The 25,354-nt window shown below is 34.9% G+C and overlaps 1 protein-coding gene across 5 annotated transcripts; it reads right to left on the reverse strand.

Moving 5' to 3' along the window:
• Positions 1-2,441: 2,441 nt before the first annotated feature.
• LOC130826322 (nuclear pore complex protein NUP98A-like) lies at positions 2,442-23,853 on the reverse strand. 5 transcript variants are annotated; one of them, XM_057691945.1, is made up of 13 exons: positions 23,598-23,838; positions 22,097-22,168; positions 19,314-19,583; positions 14,541-15,224; positions 14,229-14,441; positions 13,070-13,677; positions 9,313-9,376; positions 9,182-9,236; positions 6,947-7,085; positions 6,734-6,850; positions 6,496-6,652; positions 5,672-5,731; positions 2,442-3,794 (listed from the first exon to the last, which is right to left on the reverse strand). In XM_057691945.1, exons 2-13 carry the CDS (start codon positions 22,113-22,115, stop codon positions 3,130-3,132), a joined length of 3,051 nt encoding a protein of 1,016 aa, XP_057547928.1. In that variant the 5' UTR covers positions 22,116-22,168; positions 23,598-23,838; the 3' UTR covers positions 2,442-3,129. The 5 variants fall into 5 exon arrangements, with proteins under 5 accessions (XP_057547928.1, XP_057547926.1, XP_057547929.1 ...); XM_057691943.1 differs by having other exon boundaries at positions 2,444-3,794; positions 9,313-9,400; positions 23,683-23,837; XM_057691946.1 differs by having other exon boundaries at positions 2,445-3,794; positions 5,675-5,731; positions 23,598-23,853.
• Positions 23,854-25,354: the final 1,501 nt, after the last annotated feature.

The raw sequence follows: 25,354 nt of genomic DNA on the forward strand, positions 1-25,354 counted from the left end.
AAGACCAGCGAATTATTTTTTGTTAAAGTTCGTAATAAAGTTTTTAAAAACCCGTGAAATGTTAAGTTGACTCAAACGAAAATTTGAAAAAAATAAGGTTATTTAACAACTTAATTCCCAAAATAAGCTTCGGGAAAACTTATTTCCCAAAATAAGCTTCCGTACATCCAAGCCTAGCCTCGGGTAAAATCATTGTTACTAACAGCGAAAGAGGGAAAAAAAATTAAAAACCCATAAGTTGCTGTTAGTAACAGCGACTTATGGGTTTTTAATTTTTCCAGCTTGCTTCCTCCTCATTTCAGTTCACGCCTTCTCTTTGCCATTTCGACACTTACGAGCTCTCTTTCTCCTTGCACCATTAAAATCAACTTCAATCCTTCAACTAAACTCATCAAATTTCAAGTTTGTACCAGTAATTAGTTATTTTATCTTCCTACATTGACGTAAGGTACTAATTTTTTGTGTTTTTTTCGATATTCGAAAAATTAGGGTTTACTTGATTTTAATGAACTTTCACATGAATGTAGGTTTTTAAACTTCCAATTTACTAATTCTTGTTCATCTACAGCTTATTGAGGTACGTTTTTAATTTAATTTTTTTATTTGGTCTTGATTTTAAAATGTATGTCATGTATGATGATGATGATTTTGTATGTATTGTTGTAGAAATGGATTCATTTCGTGTGACTGTTGTATGCTTTTGAAATGGTTCAATTCGATCAACTAGTAACAATGTTAAGTACGTTGGGGGAAGACGTAAACTGTTTGCATGCAACTCATACATGGATTTGAATGAATTTAAACATTTTATATGCTCTAAGATCGACATTGACACTACAAGAAGTACTGTTAATATAAGTTTTAAGTACAATCTGAGTGGAGATTTGTTAGCTTTTCTGGTTGAGGATGAGGAGGCTATAGATACAATGTGGGAGTATTTGTTAGTCCTTCTTTAGAGTTATATGTAGAAGAGGTGCCCCTAGGGAATGAAGATATCAATGTTGTGGAGACAAATGCATTCATGAATATAACTTCTTCTGCTCCTTCTCATACGCCCTTTCCTACCCAAGAAACCCAAAATCCCTTTATGCCATCTTCCTCATGTCCTTCTAATGAACCCAATCAAATTCAATTTCAAGTATCAAATGATGATATTTTTAACTTAAAAGATACAAATGAGCCTTGGGATGATGTTAATAGTGAGAGTAATGACGCAAGAAGATTACTTTGTTAAAAGACGCGAGAATGCGAACGCGTGGCTAATTGGGGGAAATAAATACACTTCACACGCCACTAGGAATATAACCCGTAACACCGATAAGGAAAACTACCATGAGATCGTCGCATTTGACTACAGACGAGGCATTTTCCAAGTTAAGACTGGACGTGGTAATAGAGGATCCGCCAAGGATGGTAAAATACAAAGTGTAGATATGAGAGAGATGAAATGCACTTGTAATAAACCCTCTATATATCACTTACCTTGTTCTCATGTTCTTGCCGTTTGTATTAAACGACACTTATTCTATGAGCGTTTTGTGGACTCCTGCTACACGACCCAGAGCTATGTTAACACATATGAATGCATATTCTTGTCGTTAATTGATAAGAGGTCATCGCCTCAATACACCAGTGTTGAGGTGCTACACGATCCAGATCACATTCGTGGATTAGGAAGACCTAAGTACAGGAGGATCACGAACGAAATGGACGAAGGATCGCGGAGACGCAACGCTTGTCGACGGTGTGGTAGTGACGGTCACAACACTAGAACTTGCACGTCAAGGTAAACAGTAAACAATTTGAGTACTTCTTAATTATTTTTACAATTCATAACGCTTACTTATTGTTAAATTGCAGCAGAGATGGATCCAGCAGCTCCAGGCCCTCTCGACCCTAGTATCCTTACGATGCAGGCGAATCATAGGAGCATTAGAATACTGTTTGTATATATTGAACATTTGTACATATAATATAGTAACGTAAGTGAAATTTCAAAAAAAGTATTAACATTTATAAATTGAGAGTAAAACTTACATAGAGCATCATTACAATGACTATTTTCAATTTCCTAAAGCTATTTTTCTAATTAACAACGGCTACTTTAGTTCATAAAGAGAAAAAAAAATTAAAAACCCATAAGTTGCTGTTAGTAACAGCGACTTAAGGAGTTGACTGGTCAACTTCTTACGTCGCTGTTACTAACATCGACTTATGGATTTTTTTTTCCCTCTTTCGCTGTTAGTAACAGCGATTTTACCCGAGCCTAGGCTTGGATGTACGGAAGTTTATTTTGGAAAATAAGTTTTTACAAAGCTTAAATTTGAAATTAAGTTGTTAAATAATGTCATTTTTTTCAAATTTTCGACTCAAACCAACCAAAATTGAAAACAATTGTACTCGAAAATGGCTCCACTAAAAGTAACCCGACCATAAATAACTTAACAAATTTGACTATTGATACTTTCTTTAGAGATTGTCGCAGCAATTACCGCCCCTCTATTGCTTCAAGAGACTTCCAAAGCGATTCAAAAGTCTAGAAATTTCAACATAAAAGACAAAGGAACACAACAAATCATGGTGATAATATGAGGAGGTTCAAAACATCGCATAAACAAAAAAAAAAATAAAAATTAAAGAGCTCAATGTTGTGCAACAGGTGAAGCGTGAGTCATGAGTGTCTATTTAAAGATACATAAGAGTACAATGAATAAGTTCGCTAAAGTTATAAATACGTATACATCCTTATATCAAGGTGCCAGTCCGAGTGAGCTATGGGCAATGAAACCCAAATGTACCATTTCTACAAATAATAAACCAAAATTGGGCAGTGAAGATCAAGTCCACAAAAAATTCACGTCTGGCACAGAAGAGACGCCCAGGAGACCTGAGTCTCAAGACTTTGTAAATGGTCTACAAGTACTAACACCAAAATTGAAATTAAATTACAACAATTTCTACAAAACTACCATAAATTCGTTGCATATACAAAACCTAGAAAACCAAAAATAAAGATCACAACATAAATCTGCCAGAGAAAAGCATTACAATCAGCTAGCAGAAAACTTGCAGCAACCAGATACATGGACCAAGCTATTTTCCTTTATTATAAAAGGGAAAGAAGGAGCGTCAATCGATATCCCAGTTATCATCATCGCAAAGCATATATTTGCTGAAGTGCTTGACCCTGAATTTCCACTCTCCTTTTGCAGGGTCATAGGACAAAAATTCAGCCTCTTGTTCCTCAGCTTTTTTCTTCAATATCTCTTTGTATTTTTCAATTCTTGGTCCATCTACGATCTGGTTTCCAGTTTTTTTATCGTAACATTTGATGTTAAGAAGAGTTACTTCAGCAGGCTTGTTGAGACCTTGACCAACCAGAGGTTTCTTACTCTCATCCATATAAACAATCACCTCACGGTTATTGAACTGGATTAGGGACTCAAGATCAAGCCTTCGTACATCAGTCTCGCCTAGGAACCTAATGCTTCCGAAACCATGCCGTCCCACAACAAAATCCTTCACATGCCTGCAGAAACCTGGTTCGGCCCTTTCTTTGGCGGCCAGCTCTTGGATCCGAGGCTCGGTGTAATAATCAGAGTGTCGAAGTTTTGGCATCATTGCCTCGATATCAGCCCCATGCTCATATACAATTGCTGCCTCACCAGCTCTGTGACCAGAAAGTGGAATGCAGGAATTTCCTTTATGATTCATAGTATCATCATCAGCAGATTTCTGGTTGATTTTTATAGGATGGCTTCGTTCCTTGGTCAATCCATTTCCATTGGCAATGCCTACAATACAACCCCAAATTAGGAAGATACGAAACGCTGATACATGACATGGCAGCACACCCTAGGATGAAAAAAGAAATCGACATTTTCGAACATCTTAATTGCTCTCGAACTCAAATGCAGAGATAAGCTATTGTGCTATTGACATTAGCAATCAAATTGTCCAAATTGTGACGAATTTAGTGAATATACGTAACCCAAGAGTGTCAGACCATTTGCAAGAGTTGTAAGGCAAAATAGATCAGACTCTGAAACCAACACAGATAGGCACTAGGCATCTCAATCAATTCTGTGATCCGGATTTCAGATCCCTGATCTATGACATTGGTGGGGGAAATGCTGGGTAACAAAATAATAGGGATGCCTAATGATCTGGAGGCTACCCAATACTTTTTCCAAAGATGTGAAAATGGGAATTGCCATAATTAGCGGGAAGGAGTTTGGGGTATGTAGAAGTGTGTGGAAACGTGTTGCTGCAGGTGCAAGGGGTCAATAGCGAGGAAAATTTCTTCACCTGAATAGGGGGAGTTAAAATCACATTGACAGGAGACCCATCTCTGGGAAGATCAAAAATCTCCACATAGGCCATGTTAAAAACCTTGACAAAAGTAAGTGGGGAAGTACTTTAGTTTAGAGTTAAACCAAATGGAGGGCTCAGTTTAAAAAGTCAAAAGGTGCTCCATTTCCAGGCACTAACGGTCACTAGAGCGTGCAAATGAGCTAACTTTTAGGTCGAAGGCTGAGGCGCCCTAAAATCCAGAAAAAATGATATTAAAATCCTAAAAGCCCAGAAAGAATCTAGAATAAAGGGAAATAAAAAATAAAAAAAAGAGAACACAACACAACAATTTCAAAGCCTCAATCTCAAAAAATTGGAGTCCACGGTGGTCATTCACATGAATTCTTGTTTTCCATTATTTTTCACAATCTCAACATTTAAATCTATATTTCAGTTTCTGACAGAAAAAAGAAGAAAGCATATGTAATGGGTGTTTGCAACAAATAATCTCCTTCTGAGGCTAAGCCCAAAAAGCGATTTGAGGCGCTCTAAGGAGCTCGCCTTAACGAATTTCCTCGACGAGCACTATATAAAAACCTTAGCATCGGCCATCTAAGCCCCAAGGCGCTTAGCTAAGGCTCACCGACTTTTTATAACTAAGATGGCGGGTGATATGAGCAATGGAAGCCACAATCCAATATTACAATGAGGTTTTGCAAGCCCACAACTGTGAGCTTTATTGTCATACTCGGTTTCAAAAAGACAAGAATAAAGATTTAATTAGTGATATATCAAAAGCTGACATAAACAGGCCTCCACAAGTCCTTCCTATAGCCAGGTGATTTCAATCGAGATAAAAGATGGGTAATGGCACTTTTGTACAGATTACCATGACCTAAACAAGGGGATTGTCCGAGACAAAGTATTCTAATCCTTTTATCTCATAACTTCTATTCGTGTATATTGCTATACACATTAACTTTATACCTCCCATTTGTTCAACTCCAAGTTTACAAGAGCAATGATCCACCACCATAATCAGAAAGTAGTAAATCTTTCATACACCAAATGCAACTTCCCCTGCTTCACCACCCAAATCATCAACAGTCGTTAGCTCTGCCTGCCCCCCTCCCCTCTCTCTCTGTCTCTCTCTCTCTCTCACTCTCTGTGTCAGAGTATGTGTATATGCGTACAGGCATTCATGATATATAGTGCATTTAACATCTTTTAGTAAAACAATACAACAGCGAAGAAGAAAACCAAAGCCATACTCCCAATCCAAAAGAATACCAGATATATCAATATTCTTATCATTGAAAATAATTAATAAAGAAAAATCACTAGTTTTTTCAATTTTCATATCAAGGAATAAACTTACTACCATTTCTTTCAGAAGTAGATCCATTCTGAGTATGCTCAATTTCTTCAGACGTTTTGCCTTTCCATGTAGAGAAAAAGAGGGGTCAAAATTTGAACATAGCAACAAAACTTCAAATGAAATTTCAGAAATAAAGTTACAACCGGGAACATATTTGAAGGGGGGAGTGCAGACACCTAGTCTCTTACGCAAGAATGGCGTAGCAGCCAGTATGAAACATAAAAACAATTTACAACGTGATGATACCACTCCCATTCATCTCATTATACATCTATACACACTTAATACATCAAAAGCAATTCCAATTTTATTTTTCTTGAATTTCACCAAATTCATTATGCAAAATATAAGAGCAAAATATCCCCACCCACTGACAAGACTAAGCACATACACATGCAATCACTTTTTTCAACAGCACAATTCCATCTGATAAAGAAATTTTGGCTTTTGCAATCCTTTTCTTTGGGGTGCTAAAACGTATGCTCATTTGGATGAGTGCTACAGAGTGGAAGACAATGGGATTTGAGAACAGCGTCAGATACGGAATTCAACCATCTTATATTTATAACATGCACAATAGTAAAATACAATACTACTCTGTCCCAATTTACTTTTTACGTAATCCTTTCTAGGTGCAGCATTTCCTTTCATAAAATTTTTTTACAAGTCAACCCCCAAAAATTGCCTATTTTACACCAACCATTCGTAGTTTTCAGCATTCACACCATCCATTTAATTAACTAACCAATAATTGATATACAATCCTAACAAAGAGTCAAAATCAAAACCCATATGTATAAAGTAATTTGGGGTGAAGAGAAGACCATTTTCGTGCACCAAGACGCAAGTTTCCTTCTTCGAAGATTTCGTCCACTGATTGATGGGCCGAATAACCAAAGCTCTAGGATTTTCTCGGGGAACAAATAGAGCATCTGCCTTGGGGGTGCTAGGTGCTTCATCATCATCATTGAAAAAAGGAACCTGCAGAAACCAACCAAGTGTGAAAAAGTTGCACAAGTGAAAAAATAACAATGAATAGCTATTTAGATTTTAGACTCTCACCCTTGAACCATCATTTTTAGGATGGTATTTCCTTGCAGGTAGCCTGATTCGCCTTTGAGACAAATGTCGTGATGTTAAAAAGGAAGAAATTCTTACAGGGGTAGGCTTATCAACAACCTGGAAAAGATGACAACACCACCAGATTTACAACTTCCTCGTTACATTTCATGAAGTATAAACAAAATAATAAGTTGATGAAAAAGATAATTTTACAGGCATGCTAGATATTCCGTATTGAATAGATGGTGAGGTTCCAGCATTGCCTATTGACATATGAGGCATTGCTGGAAGGGTCCCGAAAGGATTTGTGACTGCAACCGGCTGTGCAACTGCAGAGATCTGATTGAAAGAACTGTTACATGCAAGGGAAAGGAGCAAAATTAGTTAATAAACATCATATATGACTTTAATATTGATTTTCAAAATGGAATCCTCAAACTACCAGCACGAAATTAACAGAAAGGATAAGGCATGTTTGGCAAATGGTTGTTGATTGTTGGCTTTTTTACTTAGCTTGTTTGACCAAGTGGAAGTATTTGCTTTTTTGTTGGCATTTAAGCTAAGCTGGATAAGTTTGTGGTTTAAGATATTTGGTAAAGCAAAGTATTGCTTGTTTATATATTAAAGAAAAAATGGGCCAACAAACCAAATGAAAAAATTCAACCATGTTAGCCTTTTCATTTGACTTAGAAGTCAGCTAAAACAGCATGCTGAAAAGCCACTTATCAAACACATTTTTTGGCTTCTTGACCAACCAAAAAGCCAAAAGCCAAAAGTCAATAAAAAATCCAACCTAAAACCGATTTACCAAACACCCCCAACGACAAAGAAACAAACCACTATCGTTCATTATACACACAATCTACCAGAATTGCTCCAAATGGTACACAACTAGGGCTAAGTAATAGTTATAGAAATTAGCAAAAAGATGAACATTTCATGAAGAAATAGGACTAACATGAAGTCAAACAAGCATTTACTTTAGTTTATTGAATAAGTTCAGATGGATTAAAAAAATGTTCTTCCTAGCACACTTGCAGCACACAAAAATAATGCATGTTACTTTGATCCTAAAATTGTTGCCTAAGCAGAAGTTCGACGTTGTTCCTAGCCCCTCCTATTTAAGTTTTTTCTCTTTCATTACATAATCCAACACCCGAATCGATCAGCATGTAATAGCATGCTAGGTAGAGAAGCTAGAGCTAAACAACATGCATTTATTTCCAAATAACAAAAAAAAGCTAACATAGCTATCTCTGCATTGCAAGTCCGTTGTATGTGCAGAAACTATCAAAGAGTCAGAATGTGGCGCTGATTTGGTGGTTTGAAACAACAAATCATTACCTAGTTTTGCTTGGCTTCACCATCTTCTCAGTTAATGGGAGGCAATGACTCTCGACACTGCTCTCTAACAGCCTTTTGTTCCTCATCTTTGCTAGAAAAATATGGAGGGTAGACGAATAAAATTTGGCAGATCTTACCCAACTGGGGCGAGTATGAATAGGAATTTGGTGGGTAGTGAGTGGTTTTGGGGATAAAAAAGCCCTACATACTCATATTATTCTCCTTTATATAATGATTATAAACCATCATAGATAAATTTCAAAAAAAGATTGTAAATCTAAATTGGCCTAACAATCCATACAATGTGCTTATTGTTTATACTTAGGGGACGGGGTGGGGATGGAGTGTATAAGGGGGGTATAAGACAGGCATGACTCTAATGGGTGTACCTAATTAAGTAATTTATGCAAATAGCTTGCATGCGTACCCACGTGAGTATGAAAATTGTACTTGCTATAGATAGAGGGTAGGTGGTGGGTATGGGTATGGTTACTATGGTTTGGAGAGAGGATTCCTATAGGCAAATAACTCTGCCAATAATCTATTAATCAGCTTTGGAGGCACCATCTTTAATGATAGTAGGCAATTATTTGATGCCTTCATCTCCAAACACTCATGAGACACAAAATCAACCTTCATAGCTCTTTGTCGTTAGGGCTTCTCAAGTAAGTAGTCAATAGAACCTTTCTTGAATGGAGTTGAATCATTAAAACAATGCGTATTCCTCATTTGTAATGATCTACTTTCCCTCTTCTCCCCCACTGGAGGTTGATACAGAGCAGTGGTAGAAAGTCAAAAAATATGCTTTTAGAAAGAAAAACTAACCCAACTTCAACAGCTGACGAAACCAACCCACTCACCTACCCCGAAACAAGAGAAGGTGTAAAGTACACTTTGATTCACTGATCATCTGAAAAAAGGGCATCCCCACATGATCGAGACTTAGATATTTTCAAATTATGGTAAGTTCCTTTTTGGAACAAAGTGTAAAGGCATTCGACATACAAAGAATATTTTCATGTTTAACATGTGGCTCCAACGCTTGCATCAAAAAGGAAACAAAAATCAGTGCTACAGTGGAGGTGGAGCAAACAAATGACGTACGTTTGACCAAGACCCTGAGCAAACAGGTTTGATGCACCAAGGCCACTGCTCAAACCTAACACATGAAGGATTAAGTCAGTAAATATAAATTAAATTGTCAGCAAAACTAACAAAATGACTCGACACAGTACCTGACGGTGTTTGTCCGAAGGTACTAATGTTGAAACCACTGGCTGTCTGCGTGGGAAAACTGGGCTGAAAAGAAGTTGAAAGAGAAGGCTGCAAGTTGAACACCATTATATAAACAAGAACAATTACATTCAAACAGAACATAGATTTGTCATTCATAATTTTGATTTTCCTGATAGAAACTCTATTTACACAGTGAGCATAAACGAGCAGATTATCAACTATGCTATACAATCTGTCACAAATTTCAAAATAATAGTCAGAAAAAAAAAAAGCAACCAGCCTTGCTAAATAACATGCAACTAAAAGATAACTACAAGCCAAAACATACAACTATCCTTTCACAAATAAGTTTTTTATCCCTAAGACAACAAATGCAAGAGTAACCAGCAATCGGAAAGATGTAAACTTAATAATCAGACAAACCCTATTTGAAACACCGTGATGGTTAATCACACGGGATGTACACATGAGAATCTATGACACACCACTCATTCAGTTCTCCCAGGCACTAAACATGTTTCACAATTGATTTGACACAAACATGAAGAATAGGAGAGAAAAGTAAGAAAGTGCAACGATAGAGAAAAATAAGTGAAAGTGCATGTGTAAAGAGAGATTCAAAAAGAAAAAACCAAGATGAAAAGAGAAAAAGATAAGAAAGGATGAAAAAGAGGGAAAGGTACAAGAAAGGGTGAGGATGAGAAGAGAGAGCGTGAGGGTATACAGACGGGGAAAAGAGTTCCTCAACATGGCACATGTTAAAAAAGAATCATTTCAGACGCTTGCCTTTGGTAACTTCGTGCTTCCCAGAATACATAAACATCAAAATCTCACACCATGCAAAATTCTTCATAAAAAACGCCTAGTACTACCATTGAATAAAAGCTCTCCCGTTACGTTACGTAATGTCCGTTATATAACCTATTTAAAAGTTGCCGTGACGTTAAATCCCGTTATATAATAGTGCACAAAATTTCACGGTCAAAACGCTGTGTTGACCGTTATATAACGTGTAACACCCGTTATTCTACCGTTATAACGATATTTCACCGTTACAACGTTATTTGTCTTCCCATTAAAATTTTAATAATACCTATTAACTTTAATTATTATGATTACTTAAATTATAGTTACTCATAATTTTAGTTGATAAACAAAATAATTAACGAATAACTAATAAGTTAATTAATTATACACTAAAGAATCTCAAATATTGCAATTATAATAGCTAATTGTATATTATTGCATAATAATAGTAGTTCAACAACAAAAAAGCAATTATAAGTTCAAAACCCCTTATGTGACTCTTTTTCCAAAAATCACACCACATCGGCCGCGATTTGCATTATTTCTCCGTTATAATCGTTTTTCGCGACATCGCAATCATTTCCGCAAACGCATCCGCGACTGTGATTTTTTTTCCATGAGTACTACTAACTAGCCTAAGCAAATCTGAAAACAGTAGCAGAATCCTAAGCAGATGTAAGAACTTTTGCTCAACAATCTTGCCAAATAATAACAAATTTTGAACTGCCAATAACACATCAAAGTCCAATCAAAAGCAAAGGCCAGGGTTCCAAGATTGTGAACTCGTGCTTACCAGAGCCCTTATCAATGTTATCACTTACTAGGATGAGGAACAATCCGAGTAGTGGAGCGGTGTCAAAGGGGCAATCCATTATTTTTCACAAATTGAGATGCGATTAAAACTTCTTTAAATTTTAATTTTGATCAAGGTATGTTTGGAGTCAGTTACTTTTATGGGTAAATAATATAATATAACTTCAAAGATTACAATGAAAAAACTAAAAAAATGTCAAGTGTCCACTCAATTACTCTCTCCATTCCTTTTAATGTTCTCATATCCATTTAGAGTGTCCCAATTGATGTTTTCACAAAGAATCTTTCTATTTGTATCCTATAATTTTGGTCATATTTGACCCTAACTATTACAGTTTTTGGACAAGATTGTCCTTAGTTTTTTTTAATAAACTCCTTTTTACCTATTAGATTCATTCTCATCATACTTAATATTGCCAAAATCATTATGTTATCCACATACACTTACAACCAATAAAAAATATTTAAACTATCTAAGTTATCATTATTGTTATTTCAAAGATTCTACATTTCTTAATCCAGGTGAAAATTCTTTATGAGAACATCAAATAGGAACAGAGGGAGTATTATATTTTTAGTAAAGAAGTTCTTTTTATGAAATACTAAAAGAAAATAGTACAAGAATAGGGATAAGGTATCCCCACACAAAGAAGAAAATTACATTAAGATTTTCCAATCATTCCTCATAGATCTCCTAACATATAATCCAAAAATAAGCCATTAACCTTAGCCTAAATCGAGACCAGGAATTTGAATCTCTCCCAAACTGAATCTAAAGGAAGAGTTATATCCTTAAACATTCTTCTATCTATCTCCCAAACTAAATCTATAGATTAATGCTTCCATCCAAACCTCTCCAATGATGATGCTATATAATTTATTCAAATATTTCTAGTAAACTTTAAGTGGAGAAAGAAATGATCATTATCTTCTAGCTATCAGAGCACGTTATAAACCAGGGAGGGTTAAGATAATAAGGACGTTTTTTTGAAGAATTTCCAAAGTCTTGAATTTGTCCAAAGCCACAAGTAAAAAATAAGCTCCAATTTTGAAGGCAGCCTTAGCTTTCCAGATCATTTTGGCTCAAGAGAAACAAGGTGTATTATGAGCAGGCGGAGATAAAAAAGATCGAATGAAGTGCTTGACAAAGTCAAATAAGAGTTAAAATTGCAAATCGTTTTATCTGGGTTTAAGGAGGGATGAAAGTTTTCAAGAATGTTAAGAAGTCGAACTATAGACTCAAAATCTCTTTCAAGAGTGTCCTCTTAGTATAATCCAATTCATTACAACTTATAACAAAAGCCCATGTATTTAATATGGGTCTAAAGCCCACTTGCAAATCTTACCCCCCCCCAAATAAAAAACTAAAAGAAAGTTTATTAATAAAGGAAAGCTATCAAATTTCATGTAGCTCATAATAGGCCACGCAAAATCATCCACAAAACCATAAAAATTATAGAGTTCATGATTGAAATCGTATTTTAGCACTATGTTGCAGGTTACGAGTCGGGTCACTTTCGGTAGGGTCAATTCCGGATCGGGTTGTGCTAGGTTTGAGTTGGGTTTAGGACAACCCAACGGTTCAAGGGTCTTTACAAGAATTATTTTATCATTACTCCTTTCGTAAAAAAAATAAATAAATAAAATATATTTTCTATTTTAAAATAATATACTTTCTTATAAAAATGACACATGTACCGATTTTGAGGCTACAAAAAAAAATAATTTTATTTTTCTTTGGTTATGTTATAAGCTGTAATTTTTATCTTGCATTGTCTTGCCATGTTTTTTTTTTTTTTTTCTTGTCTTGCTTTTCTTTCCTTGGCTAGTTTTTCTTGAGTCGAGGGGCTCTTTGGTCGCATCCTCCTTTATGAGTATGGTTTGGCGTCTTCAATCTTAATTCACATTTATTGAATAAAATAAAGCAAACAGATCACTCTAGCCATGCAGCACAGACATACATCACAACTTCCTTTAAGATAGGAAACCTCCAAGAAAAAAAGGCAAACACCTAAGTGATACTAGCACAGCCACATAACGTAACATAAAAAAAAAGTATAAAACCATAAAATTCAGCATAGAAAGTCAAACAAAAAGGGTCAAAAAATGTAACTTGACAATTTTAGATGGACTTACAGTGGTTTGAGGAAAGCCGAATTGACTGGTAGTGGTGCTTGAAAATATATTTGATCCAAATCCGGATGCATTATTAAAAGGATTTTGACCAAATCCAGAAGTTTGTCCTGGGGCAGAACTAGTTTGCCCAAAACTATTTCCTATTCCAAGCGATGGGGACGACTGAAATAAAGAGGATGGCTGAGAATTCCCAAAGCTCAAAGTGGAACCAAAATTTGTGGTGGCACCCTGAGCAGGCGCAGAACCAAATATAGATGACGATCCAATGGCAGAAGAGCTACCGGTACTAAAAAGAGATGGAGTACTGCCCGAACCAAATCCTGGAGTGGATGCTCCAAAAAGGGAAGGTGTTGGTGTTGGAGTTGATCCAAAAGTGGAGGGCGTAGTAACAGAACCGAAAAGCGAGGAGCCAAATGTCGAGGTAGTAGTAGAACCAAATACTGAAGGTTTTGAACCAAATGGGTTCGATTGACCAGCTGCTGGTGTTCCAAATGGATTAGTTGATGTTTGCCCAAACGTTGGTGTTCCAAAAGGACTGGACTGCACGGTAGATGGAGATGCACCAAAGTTCATCCCTGGTATAGACTGTCCAGTTGGAGAAGGGCCACCTACAACACAGTATAGGATTGTCGAAACATATATACATTTGAAAATGAAAGACTACTGTATCACATCAAGTTCAATATTATTTTAATATATTTTCACCACGAGTGAAAGTCACAATCTGGCAAACATTGCAGTTTAAATGGTCAGCCACATCAATGAAGCATAATTAGCTATACCATAACAATAAAAAACCAGGGGTTGACCAACATTATTTTGATAAATTTTCACCACGAGTGAAAAACCAAACATAAGTATAAAAAAACGAACCCAATGGAATACACAAATGATGGCATGTCATTCTCTACTAAAGTTGCGTAGATGTACATACAGAATACCCCCTTAAAAAAATACCCTGTGTAAATAAAGCTTTTTCATGATTATCAACAAAAAAATGCCGTGGTTTTCCTTCCCCCTCGCCCCCTCGGCCCCCCTCCCCAGCTAACTTCATCCTAAAAGAAAGGCAGTTCTGAGTAATGTGAACAACAGCAAGACAAGTAAATATTCACATCTCACTTCTTGTACAGCTCAAGACGAGGGAATAGTAAAACAAAACCTTTATCATTACGCTGGTAATCCTCCCACCTCAGCTCTTCATGGCTTTTGTCTTTGTAGATTGGCATAGCAGATATTGACTCCAACTTTCCAGGTCCTCCAGTGCTACTATTACTTCCATCAACTTCTGGGGACGGTTGGTATGGAGCAATTCTACTTCCTCCCATATTTGACTGCCCAACAGCACCACCAAAGGTGCTTGATATTGATGCTCCTACATACAATAAAGCAAATCATTAAGTTGTTGAAGTCAAAAAGCTAGCCAAGTCATAAAGATTACACCTCATATATCATTCCAAGCTATTTAACTTACCAAACGGAGAGGACGATGCACCAAATGGGGATTGTGTAGATCCGAAACCGGTGCTACCGAATGTAGATGTAGTCTGACCAAAGGCTGGGCTGGAAGAAAAAGTAAAAGATGAGGTACTGGCATTTGGTGTCCCAAATGTTGGAGTGCTAGTATTAGCACCAAAAGCAGGTGTACTAGCTCCAAAAGCAGGTGCACTATTAACACCAAATGTCGGAGAGCTAGTAGCACCAAAGGCTGGAGTGGATGCAGCACCAAAGGCTGGAGTGGATGCAGCACCAAATGCTGGTGTGGTCGTAGCACCAAATGCAGCACCACTGCCAGCTCCAAAGACAGAAGTACTTGCAGAACCAAAACCTCCTCCAGACCCAAAAGCAGGTGTAGTTGAGACACCAAAGGCCGCTCCCGTGCTTCCAAAAGCTGGACTTGGTGTTGAACCGAAAGCAGGAGCACTATTGACTCCAAATGTTGGAGCAGTTGCAGCGCCAAATGAGGGTGTACTTGATGATCCAAAAGCAGGGGAGCTGTTACCACCGAATGAAGGTTGGGTTGATGCACCGAATGGTGATGTACCACCAAATACATTGCTGCTAAATGAAGGCTGTGATTGTTGAAATGAGCTTCCAAAGGGACTTGTTTGAGTATTGGACCCAAAACCTCCAAAAGCAGGCTTCTGGCCAAAAGAACCTGGACAAGATAGAGTTTTCAGAACATGCATGAGGAAAAGACTATAACACAAAAACAAGTGGCTAATAAAGTTTTTTTAAGGCAAGAATCACAGGATAGCCTAGCCTAAGTAGTTGAGGGTTTTCCCTTTCATCCTTGTAACACTAACAGGGGTTCGATTTTCACCATGTATAGTAAAGATTAACTTCCTTTCCCAACTTGTATGTATGAATTCTCTAGCCTACTCTTGAATCACAAAATAAAAAGAAGTAAATACATGAAGTTTCTTGCAGAAAGAGAAAGAGAATACATCAGAGTAGATCACTCAGCATTCAGCATTCAGCATTCAGCATTCAGCATTCAGCATTCAGCATTCAGCAATCAGCATTCAGCAGTCAAAGCTCAAATTAGTAAGCAGTTCTGACCTTCACAATTGTGCATTCCAAGTACCCTAAACTCTAAAGAAATACTACCATAACCTACGTTAATCAGACTTGGTCATGCAAATACGACATGAATCTGAGAATCTGAGTGTCCAATCCTCAAAAAAGTGATCTGGCTTCCAACATTAGCTTAACAATTAATTTGCAGTCCATAAATATATGCTTTATCTGATGTTGTAGTAATCTTGTATTGCAATATAATATAATCCCTTTGATATTCTAAACTACGAAAAACAGTAGAAAACAACCTTTTAGTAAACCGAGATTAAGTTTTGGTATTCGTGAAGTTGTCAGACAAAAGGGGTGTTGGAACATGGAACTTAAAAGGGGCAAGTAATTTAAACCAAAATCAAAGCAAGTAATTCTGCAAGAAAATCACACAAGATAGAGTGGTAAAGGGAGAGCTTAATTGACATCAGTCCACTGCTTTGGATCAGAGAACAAAACAATTCACACGCAACAATAAAAGTGAAAGGAAAAAGAAGGTGCGACAAGAAAACTAATATGTAGCTCTTGCACTGTAATTTGACAAAACTCGGTGACAATAATATTCAGCTCAAATCACCTCAGGGAATGGAAGCCTAAAAGACTTTGGAACTTCAATCAACAGATTTGAAAACATTTTCTAACAAAACCAATTGATGTCAAAGTTCCTCCTGTGAGCAATCATCTACCACCATATTAAGATGAAAAACCAGAGGATCCAGTAATTTGAAATTGATCTGATGCTTTCTCAAAGCCATGCTCTTAAATCAGATCAACAACCCCTTGTCGAGTAAGAATATCAAAACCATAGCTCCTCTAAGCTTTAACTAAGAGAGTCAGTCAAACATAATGCAACTACCCAAGCTATTATCAAGTGTCTCTACTACATCACATCAAAAATGCCCAGGAACACCCAGTGTTAGCTAATAACATGTTCCCATGCAATGCCAAATGTGGTAACAATCGCGATTGCAGTAACGGATATAATGCTGTGATAGCAGGGGTGAAGATGTTGCCGTACCACCAAAGTTCTGCCTAAACTGTGAAATATCGTTTTAAATACAGTGCCTAAACCCGGATTTCTATACCTTTACGATGTGGGTAATACAAGTTAGTTGATTAGAAAACCTTTACGTTACGGTTGATACGATACAATGCGACCTTGTTTTTGCACTATGTTACAATGTTACAAACTAAGACAAGAAAATTAGGGTTGGTTTTGGACTATTGTGATGGTTGGTTTTGACGTTTTTTTGGCCCAGTTTAGACAACGTTTAGGCAACACTAAACATATCCAACAGACTTTGGGCCAAATTCCTTCTACAGAAGAAAAAATCATGAAAGAGTCTCTACTTCAATTCACTAGGGATTATTTCCAAGGAAAGAAAACACGATTCCATTAAATCACATTAAAATATCATTAATAAGATTGCAAGTCGAGATATATTAACATCAAAGAGGATAGGAATAGAGTTGACCAGGATAAAGGAATTATTTGGGTCATGGAACGGGGTCCGGAACGAAATTCAGCAACTTCCAAATTCTGAGATCTGATCAAAAAGATTTGGGCGAAGTTTTCCAAGGTCGCGAAACAATTTATTCCGGATTGAGGTAAGATTTGGATTGAAGACTCAAAGAAAAAAATATTAAAAATTAAAAATTAAAAAAAAAAAAAGGAAAAAGAAAGAGGAAGAGAAAAAGAAAAGGAAATCGAAAAAGGAAAAAAATAAATAAACAATTGATAAGAGGAAAATAAAAGAAATAAAGAAACAAATAAAAAGCAATAGCAAAAAGAACCAAAAAAAGTGAATAAATACATTTCAAAAAACTATAGTAATAATAGTAGTAATCATAGTGCAAAAATGTGATAACGGACACGGTTGCGGTAACGAAAATGATAATACGATAATGGCAAAAATATCGGCCTAAACCATGAATTATAGCTTGGAACAGCCTAAAATGCGATTTCTTTACACCTTTACGATGTGGGTAATACTGGTTCCGTAAATTTTAAAACCATTACAATATAGCCGATACAATATGATATGGCTTTGATTTTCATTATGGTAGTGATGGTACCATGGACTAGAGTTTTTAAATAAAGAAAGAAAAGTTAAACAAGAGTGAGAATGGACACTACAATCATAAGTCTTTTCATCTTTCTTTTTCTCTCGTCTCACTTACCCTTTCTCCCTCTGCGTTTTTCTTCCATTCATACTCGGTAAAAGAAGAATGGTAATGGCCTTGCAATGGAAAACTCCTTGAGTTCTCTCAAGTCTCCAAGTACCCTTTCTCCTTTCTTCTTTCTTCTTTTTCTTCAAGCTTTAATAGCTGATCGATTGAACACCATTCCAAATCTCGTATCCCATCGATTTTGGTCGCTTTTGACCCGCAATTCAAATCAAACGACCCGGATTATACGTTGCAGCCAAAGCTTTGATCCTGGTAACACTGTAGGACTAAGACGTGAAATATTGTGCAACATCTAATCATCTAAATTCTAAGCATATTCCAAATTTCCAGTCCTATAACCGTGGAAAGAAACTCAATTGACACAAAAGGGCTATGTAATAGTAAATGGTTGGAAGGACAAACGGAAAGAAGGTGCAATACACATAAGTTGTTAGAAGTACTGCTATATTAATGTTCAAGTAGTAGTATTTGAAATGTAGAAACATAACACATTATAAAAGTATGAAATGTCGGTAACACTTGACATTTCCTAATGCAACACCAGAGGAAAATGATATTGGAAAACAAAACAAATGAAAGGGAAAATTGCCAACATTATCAAGTGAATAATCTACATTGTGATGGAATAGGGTTATACCTGCTCAAGCACATACCCAGTCATATATCCATATAAAAGAAAAAGCACATACAACAAAAGCATTTTCAAGTAAAGCACGGCTAAAGAAATAAACAAAATGGTATTAGTCATACGTTTGTCTGAGATACTTTTGACAAATATGGTTGCAGATATTTAAAACTTTTAGGAAACCTTTAGTATGTAACTTCAAAATCTCAGTGGAGAAAAATATGGATGCAAAGAAAAAGTATAAACAAATATTGGCCAAAAGTCTGAAAATAAAACAATGCTTATTGCTCATTTGAGAATTGAGATTGTTTAACCAACTCCAGTATTCAAAACTGATCAAAACTAGAAGTACACATGGATTCAGAATCAATTATTCAACAATCATCCCTCACATCGGTTTTAATCTCTCCAAGAACCCTAAATTCCAATTTTTAAACTGCATGATAGATAGGGAGAGGGACAACCAGCTTGACACAGAAGAAAAGAAAGGGCACTGATTGCCAATACACTGAAATCAGCCTGAGAAGCATAGGCTCAGATCAACTGCACCATGTCAAGCAGATGTTAACAAGATATTTCAATCTCTAACGTGCGAACCGAAAATGCAACGCTTTTTGGAGATAAATGGATATTTAACTCTAATGTTAGAACCGTGCACCGAGAGTCAATACCTAGAATTTAAACAAAAGTACATGTGCAGATGGAATTAGGGATTGGTAAATCACAATTTCCACTGCATTTATCCACCCAACTGTATGTACAACAACAACAACAATAGTAACAATGCCAAAGGCTTAATCTCAACTGAATGTCCAGTAATAAAATTGATACTGTTCTAGATGTAGAATAAAACATCCCACGTACCTCCAAAAGCTGAAGAAGAGCTTCCAAAAGCAGGATTGGAGCTCCCAAACCCAGTTGATGCAGTAGAACCAAACACTGGTGTTGAAGACAAGGGTGATGATGATTGACCAAACACACCAGTTGAGGTGTTGCCAAACATTGAACCTCCTGTTTGTGAACCAAAAGGGTTGGTAGCACCAAAAGGGCTTGGAGCAAAAGGATTACTGTTTGGATTGCTTTGCCCGAAAGGGGACTGCGTTCCAAAGGATGCACTAGGTGATTGCCCAAAAGCTGAAAGGGCAATGAATAAGCAACAAATTAATCAAACATTAACAGAACATAGAAAACACAGCATAATAATCTACTAAAAAGGACTGCAAGCAAGACTATCAAATGATCCAGGACTATGAGATTAAGAAAATATATATACAGAGCAAAACCCCAATAACAATAAGACTAACCTTGTGACCCATAAATCAGCATTTACAGGACCTAAATAGGTCAATAGGTACTAAAAATATAAAATTTGTGTGAGTAAGCAATAGTCCACAACAAAAAGGATGCAAGGTGTAAGGCACTTCTTCACTCCAACTAAAACAGTAAATTTGACAGGAAAATAAATAGACTTAATCATGCTCAGAGCCACTCTTACAAAAATTTCTACTTGTTCCATAAAATGTTATGCATAACCAATGGTGACATCCATTGTAGACAGTTATGCAACTTCACAGTCATACAATCCGTTATTAAGGCCGTTAGAAGCAGAATAAATTTAATCTAAATACACAATTTGTTATAAATCATTGGAAGAGTTGAAAAATAAAACCGAAATGATAAGAAACTATGAGAATAAAAGATAAGGAAAAAGGAAAACAAAAAAAAAAGTAAAGAACATCATGTCTCATGTGAAAAGCACTCTCCTAAAGACAAAGAAATAAAAAGTTTAAACGATATTCTAAGAGATTGGGCCAAAGCCCAATACTTTAACCTATTCATATCTGAAAACCAAAAGACATGACCTATCTTTCTTTTTTTTTTCTCTCCACTTCTTTTGATTCTTCTAATTTTCTCCCTTTCTCTTCTTTTCAATCTTATATTATATTATCTTCTTGTCCCATATCTCTTTTATTTTTTCTTTTCAATTTAAGCAGTTGGCAATTTGAGTGCACGGTTGTTCTGTTTGGATGGACCGTTTCTGATCGGAAAACGACCTTCCGTCCTTTGATCCGGGTAACATAGGCTTCATGAATACTCCTCAAATTTCATAAAAATGGGTAATGACTAATTGATTTCAACTGACGTTTCTCTTCCTAGGTTTCCTACTATCTGATGTCAATTTTAAGTATTCTCCACTTTTTTCCTTCTTTCTTTTTTTTCACTTTTTGTCTTCTTTCCTCCCATCTCCAGTTTTGTCTCCATTTTCGATGTGTGGTAGAAGGGCAAGAAAAATTTGTGGATTGTTTTTGGCTTTTATTATGGTTGGATAAATAAAATTTAATGGTTTATTTTTAATAAATTCCAAAGAGATGGAAATATTATGGGTTTGATTTATGCTTTGTGTCTAACAAACAATAAGCTAGAAGTGCTTCTGCGTATTTAAAGATTTTTACACGAGTTGGGGGATTGAGATTGGCGGTAAGGGAAAAATCTTCAGGAATTTTGTGGTGTTGGTTTGAGTGGTTTAGGTATAGGTTGTTGGTTTACAATTTACATTGATGTATTAGCCATTTTTCATTGCATCGCAAACATAAGTTCATCCTCATTCATTCTTAATGTTCCTTATAAGTCAACCTAATATCGTCTCCTAATTTTTTGCAGTAAAACAAGGATTAGGAATAGTGGTACATTTCCAATTTTTGTTCGTGTAAGGGTCTTTATAAGGATTAGGGGGTCAATTTATTATATGGAAGTTGCACAAAATGCTGATGAAAAGAAATAAAATATGTTGTATTATGATAGTGGTCGACTATCTTGTACACTCAAAGCAGTGTAAAACACCATTGACAATACAAAGCATGCTTTACTTTTTTCCCTCCCCATCTCTATATATACAAGGATATAAAGATCTTCCTTAGCAAAAATAACAAAATAATAGCTCATAACAAACCACTCCAAAATAACAAAAACATTCCTTATAGTTTTCTTGGGGGATCTTCCAAAGACTCTTCAAAAGTCTTTTGTTCCCCTTGGGTAATTTTCCAGGCATGACAATGTAGAAAGTGATAAAAACATTCTTCCTAACTAAAAGGGCTAAAATTTATAATTCTTATAAGTTAATTATTTTGTTTAACGACTAAAATTATGAGTACCTATAATTTAAGTGATCTATAATAATTAAGGTTAATGGTATTAATGGAATTTAACGGCGAGACAATAATGTTATAACTATGAAATATCGTTGTAATGATGAGCATTTTGACCTGAAAACTCATGCACCGTTATAAAACGGGATTTAACGTCACAAAAACTCTCAAAAGGTTACATAACAAGCGTAGAATGTTTTTATTCCATAGTGCATGTGCATATGTTGACATTCATTTATAAGACAATTATATATTCACTTATCTTCGTCGTGCCAACCAAAAAAATAAATGTTCCAACCAAAATTCAAAAAGTAAGAGTATGATTGTTCTATATAGCACATTGTTCAACTCATGTACAAACAATAAAAATATAAAATACAGAGAAAAAAAAAAAGAAATTGTTTGCCACAGCAAGCATGCTCAATAAATACTTACTACTCATTTCAAAGTAAATAATAACAAAATAAATAAATAAAATAAAATAAAATAATAAATACTTACGGCTACTTGAGCCAAACATGCTCCTTTATAAAATATCCAAATGACCTACTTATGTTAAATTTCCACTATAACCTGCAGCAAAAGAAGATTGAATCAACATCAAATAGAAGTTCTAAAAATGCAACTACTGAAGACATTTGATATCAACATTACAAAACTTAGTATCGCATATGGACTTAGCATGGAGACAAGGGATGTCAATGGATATTGGACCCAACTCGGATATGTGGATCTAGATTCGTTTTATAGTGTCTGAATCTTGATTTTTTAGAACCGACAGATCCGAGATTTAAATCTCTTGCGTGATCTTGTCAGTTTCTGAAAATGATATAATTTTGAAGTAAAACTTTAAAATCACATTTACTACTAAGTGGGAAACGCCACATCTCAAGTCTTTCGAAGAAAAAATGGTTGTAAAGGGAACAAAAATAGTTGTAAAGTGATGAAGGAGGAATGGAAAAATTAGTCCCTTCATTTTGGGTAACTAATTACCCTGATGGGATGGAGAAGAAATATTTCTCTCTTTCTCCCACAAAATAATAATGATAATATTTTTTCCTCCTTCATTCTCCTCATACCATATATTCTCTTTCCTTCATCTCCCAGACTCCCCTAGAAGATTCACCTCTACTAAGCTTCATTTCCATTTGACTTTTATTCACCTCTGAAATATTTCGCTCAATACAAGCATGCCCTTGGTAAAAATATAACACATATTGCAAAATAAACCATGAAGAAGCCACCCGAGATAAAGTAGATGATGTGGAAAGTAAGATACTTCTTGAATTATATAATTCAAATCCAAAAAAACATAAGCAATCTCGAATCACGAGATTTGAATTTACAATCATTACAAGGATGTCTGTTGACCTTTAATCAAACCAGTACAAATTGGAAATTCTAAACCCTAGAGAGAACAGAACCAAGATCTACACAGGGGCAGATTAAACCAGAAAACATTCAACAACAAACTTTAATAACGAACCCATCAAGTAGCAGCATGGAACAAATCTAGCCAGTCAAAGTAATGTCACTATGTCAGTAAGCTTGTCCTATAATTATCATTGAGATTGCAAAAATTAACTTTTTAATCTAAGAGCCTATCTCAATGGGATGGGTTTTATAATTACCATAAGCAGCATCTCAGGATCCATGAACATCACAAATAATGAGAACATCAAGAGAAAAATGTAATAAAAAATTCCTTTGCGAGGAAATATTAATTGAATAAATTTCAATTAATAACTCAGTAAAGATATAGATTGTATTTGACCACACACAGCAAGCCCTAACTATCGTTAATACTCTATTTCTCGCTGATAAAGTAAATAAATAATGTCTGAATTTAAACTAACAACAGAAATCTAACAGGTCTCGATAAAGAATAAAACAATATAACGAAAAAAGTTCCAATCTGATCAGCAACAGCAGAAATTCAATTAAAAAAATAGAAAATATATTCGATTGAGCATAAAAATGAAATTAATCGAAGATGACTTACGGAGATGACGACGAAGATTAGCGCAAAAAAAAAAAATCAAAGATGAGTTTGTATATGATCTGATTAGAGAATATGAAGGAATTACAATTGAGAGAATGTACTTATGATTGAGCCAAGCCAGCAGAGTCTGGCGTTTGATTTGTTTCGAATCCAATGAGCAATTATGCCCTAAGTTGGCTTACGAGGAATACTTCAAAAATGCTTTATTCATGTATCGAGGTGATTGTAATTAGCCATTTGTTGCATAAAATTGTTCCACAACAAATGTTAATGACAATTAAGAAAAAAAATATTTTTTTTAGATATGAGATTTATTATTAGAGTAAAAAACTGGATAGTTTTCGTGCGATTTACGGTTTTATTAAATTTTTCGACATAAATTACATTAATTTGTATAAAGTATTACAACTATTAGTAACACGTTTCAAAATCAAATTTAACACGAAAATATGTAACATTATTATATAAAAGTTTAAACGAAAAAAATAGTTTTTGTCATGAAAAATCTAATTGACTTACATAAAAATTATCACAACCTGAATCATATTAGAATCAAGTATTGCATTTAAGTAACTAATTGTATAAATAACAAAAAATTCCTAATAAAAATATATTATGTTTTAATCATCTCAAAATATTCAATACACTAAATAATACTCATTTAATAAATAAAATAAAAAAAGGTTTTATAATTAATTGAAAAAAAGAAATAATACATATGATTATCTAATACATTAAATGGTGTGAGTAATAAAGTCAAAGATAAAATAATAGTCATAAAAATATTAACATCATCATTGAGTGTTGGAGGAAAAAATTTTGTTGAGGTTGTGACACGTAAGCAATTTTAAATAGTGATGATGTCAGCAGTGTTTTGTTTTAGTAATAGTTATAGATAGATTATAGATATATAAATAGATAGATACTCCCTCTTATTCATTTCTTTCATTCATCTAAACTGTCTCATCTATTTATGCACTATATTCAATTCACTTATTTAATCATTAATATAGTAATTATGTATAACTAAAAATTATAAAAAGTTGATATTAATAAATTTTACATTAAATGGAATCAAATAAAGGTGTTTGGCAAATGGCTGATAACTGATAGCTGATTATAGTGGCGGATTTGACCAGCTGATTTTATTAACTGGTTTGACCAGCTGATTTTGAACCCGCTGCTATAAGTAACTTGTTCAAAAACAACTTATTCATATCAATAAGTTGTTTCAACCAGTTAATTCACCAAACACTAACATTAATTGGTTTGACCACCCAATCCTCTATTTATATCAAAATATATCCATATTATCTTATATAAATGTAAAGATTTTTTTAGAGAAATAATAAATATAACGATCAAAATTGCGAATGGAAATATCATTTAGGAATGAAGGAGTGGCTTTTAGTTCATACTTTTCCCTATTTTATGTTGTACCTATGTTGCCTTTAGTCATATACTCATATGGAATTTTTTTAATCATCTGGATCAAAAGTTTTAGTAATTTTTTGTTTCCATTAATATTTTGATGATTTGCATGATTAGAGATATTAATAATTGAAAATGTGTAATGTTTATTGTGAAAAAGCCTTTAAATCCATTTTTAAATGTTGTCACCCTTTTCATTGTGTCTTTAATTTTTTAATGAAAAATTACGAGAATGCCCTAAAACGCGTTTTTAATTATAAAAATAAAATATTATTATTATTAAAATAAAATTATTAATAATGATTAAATGAAAAAATTAAAATTAT

Source organism: Amaranthus tricolor, chromosome 10 (assembly GCF_026212465.1).
Source record: "Amaranthus tricolor cultivar Red isolate AtriRed21 chromosome 10, ASM2621246v1, whole genome shotgun sequence".
NCBI classification, from domain to species: Eukaryota; Viridiplantae; Streptophyta; class Magnoliopsida; order Caryophyllales; family Amaranthaceae; genus Amaranthus; species Amaranthus tricolor.

Coding starts and splice junctions, on each gene's coding strand:
- LOC130826322 (XM_057691943.1), bottom strand. Junction 15,225..19,313: donor CTCTTCTTCAGCTTTTGGAG/GTACGTGGGATG, acceptor TATCTTGTCCAG/GTTCTTTTGGCCAGAAGCCT. Junction 6,851..6,946: donor ACGGAATATCTAGCATGCCT/GTAAAATTATCT, acceptor CATCTTTTCCAG/GTTGTTGATAAGCCTACCCC.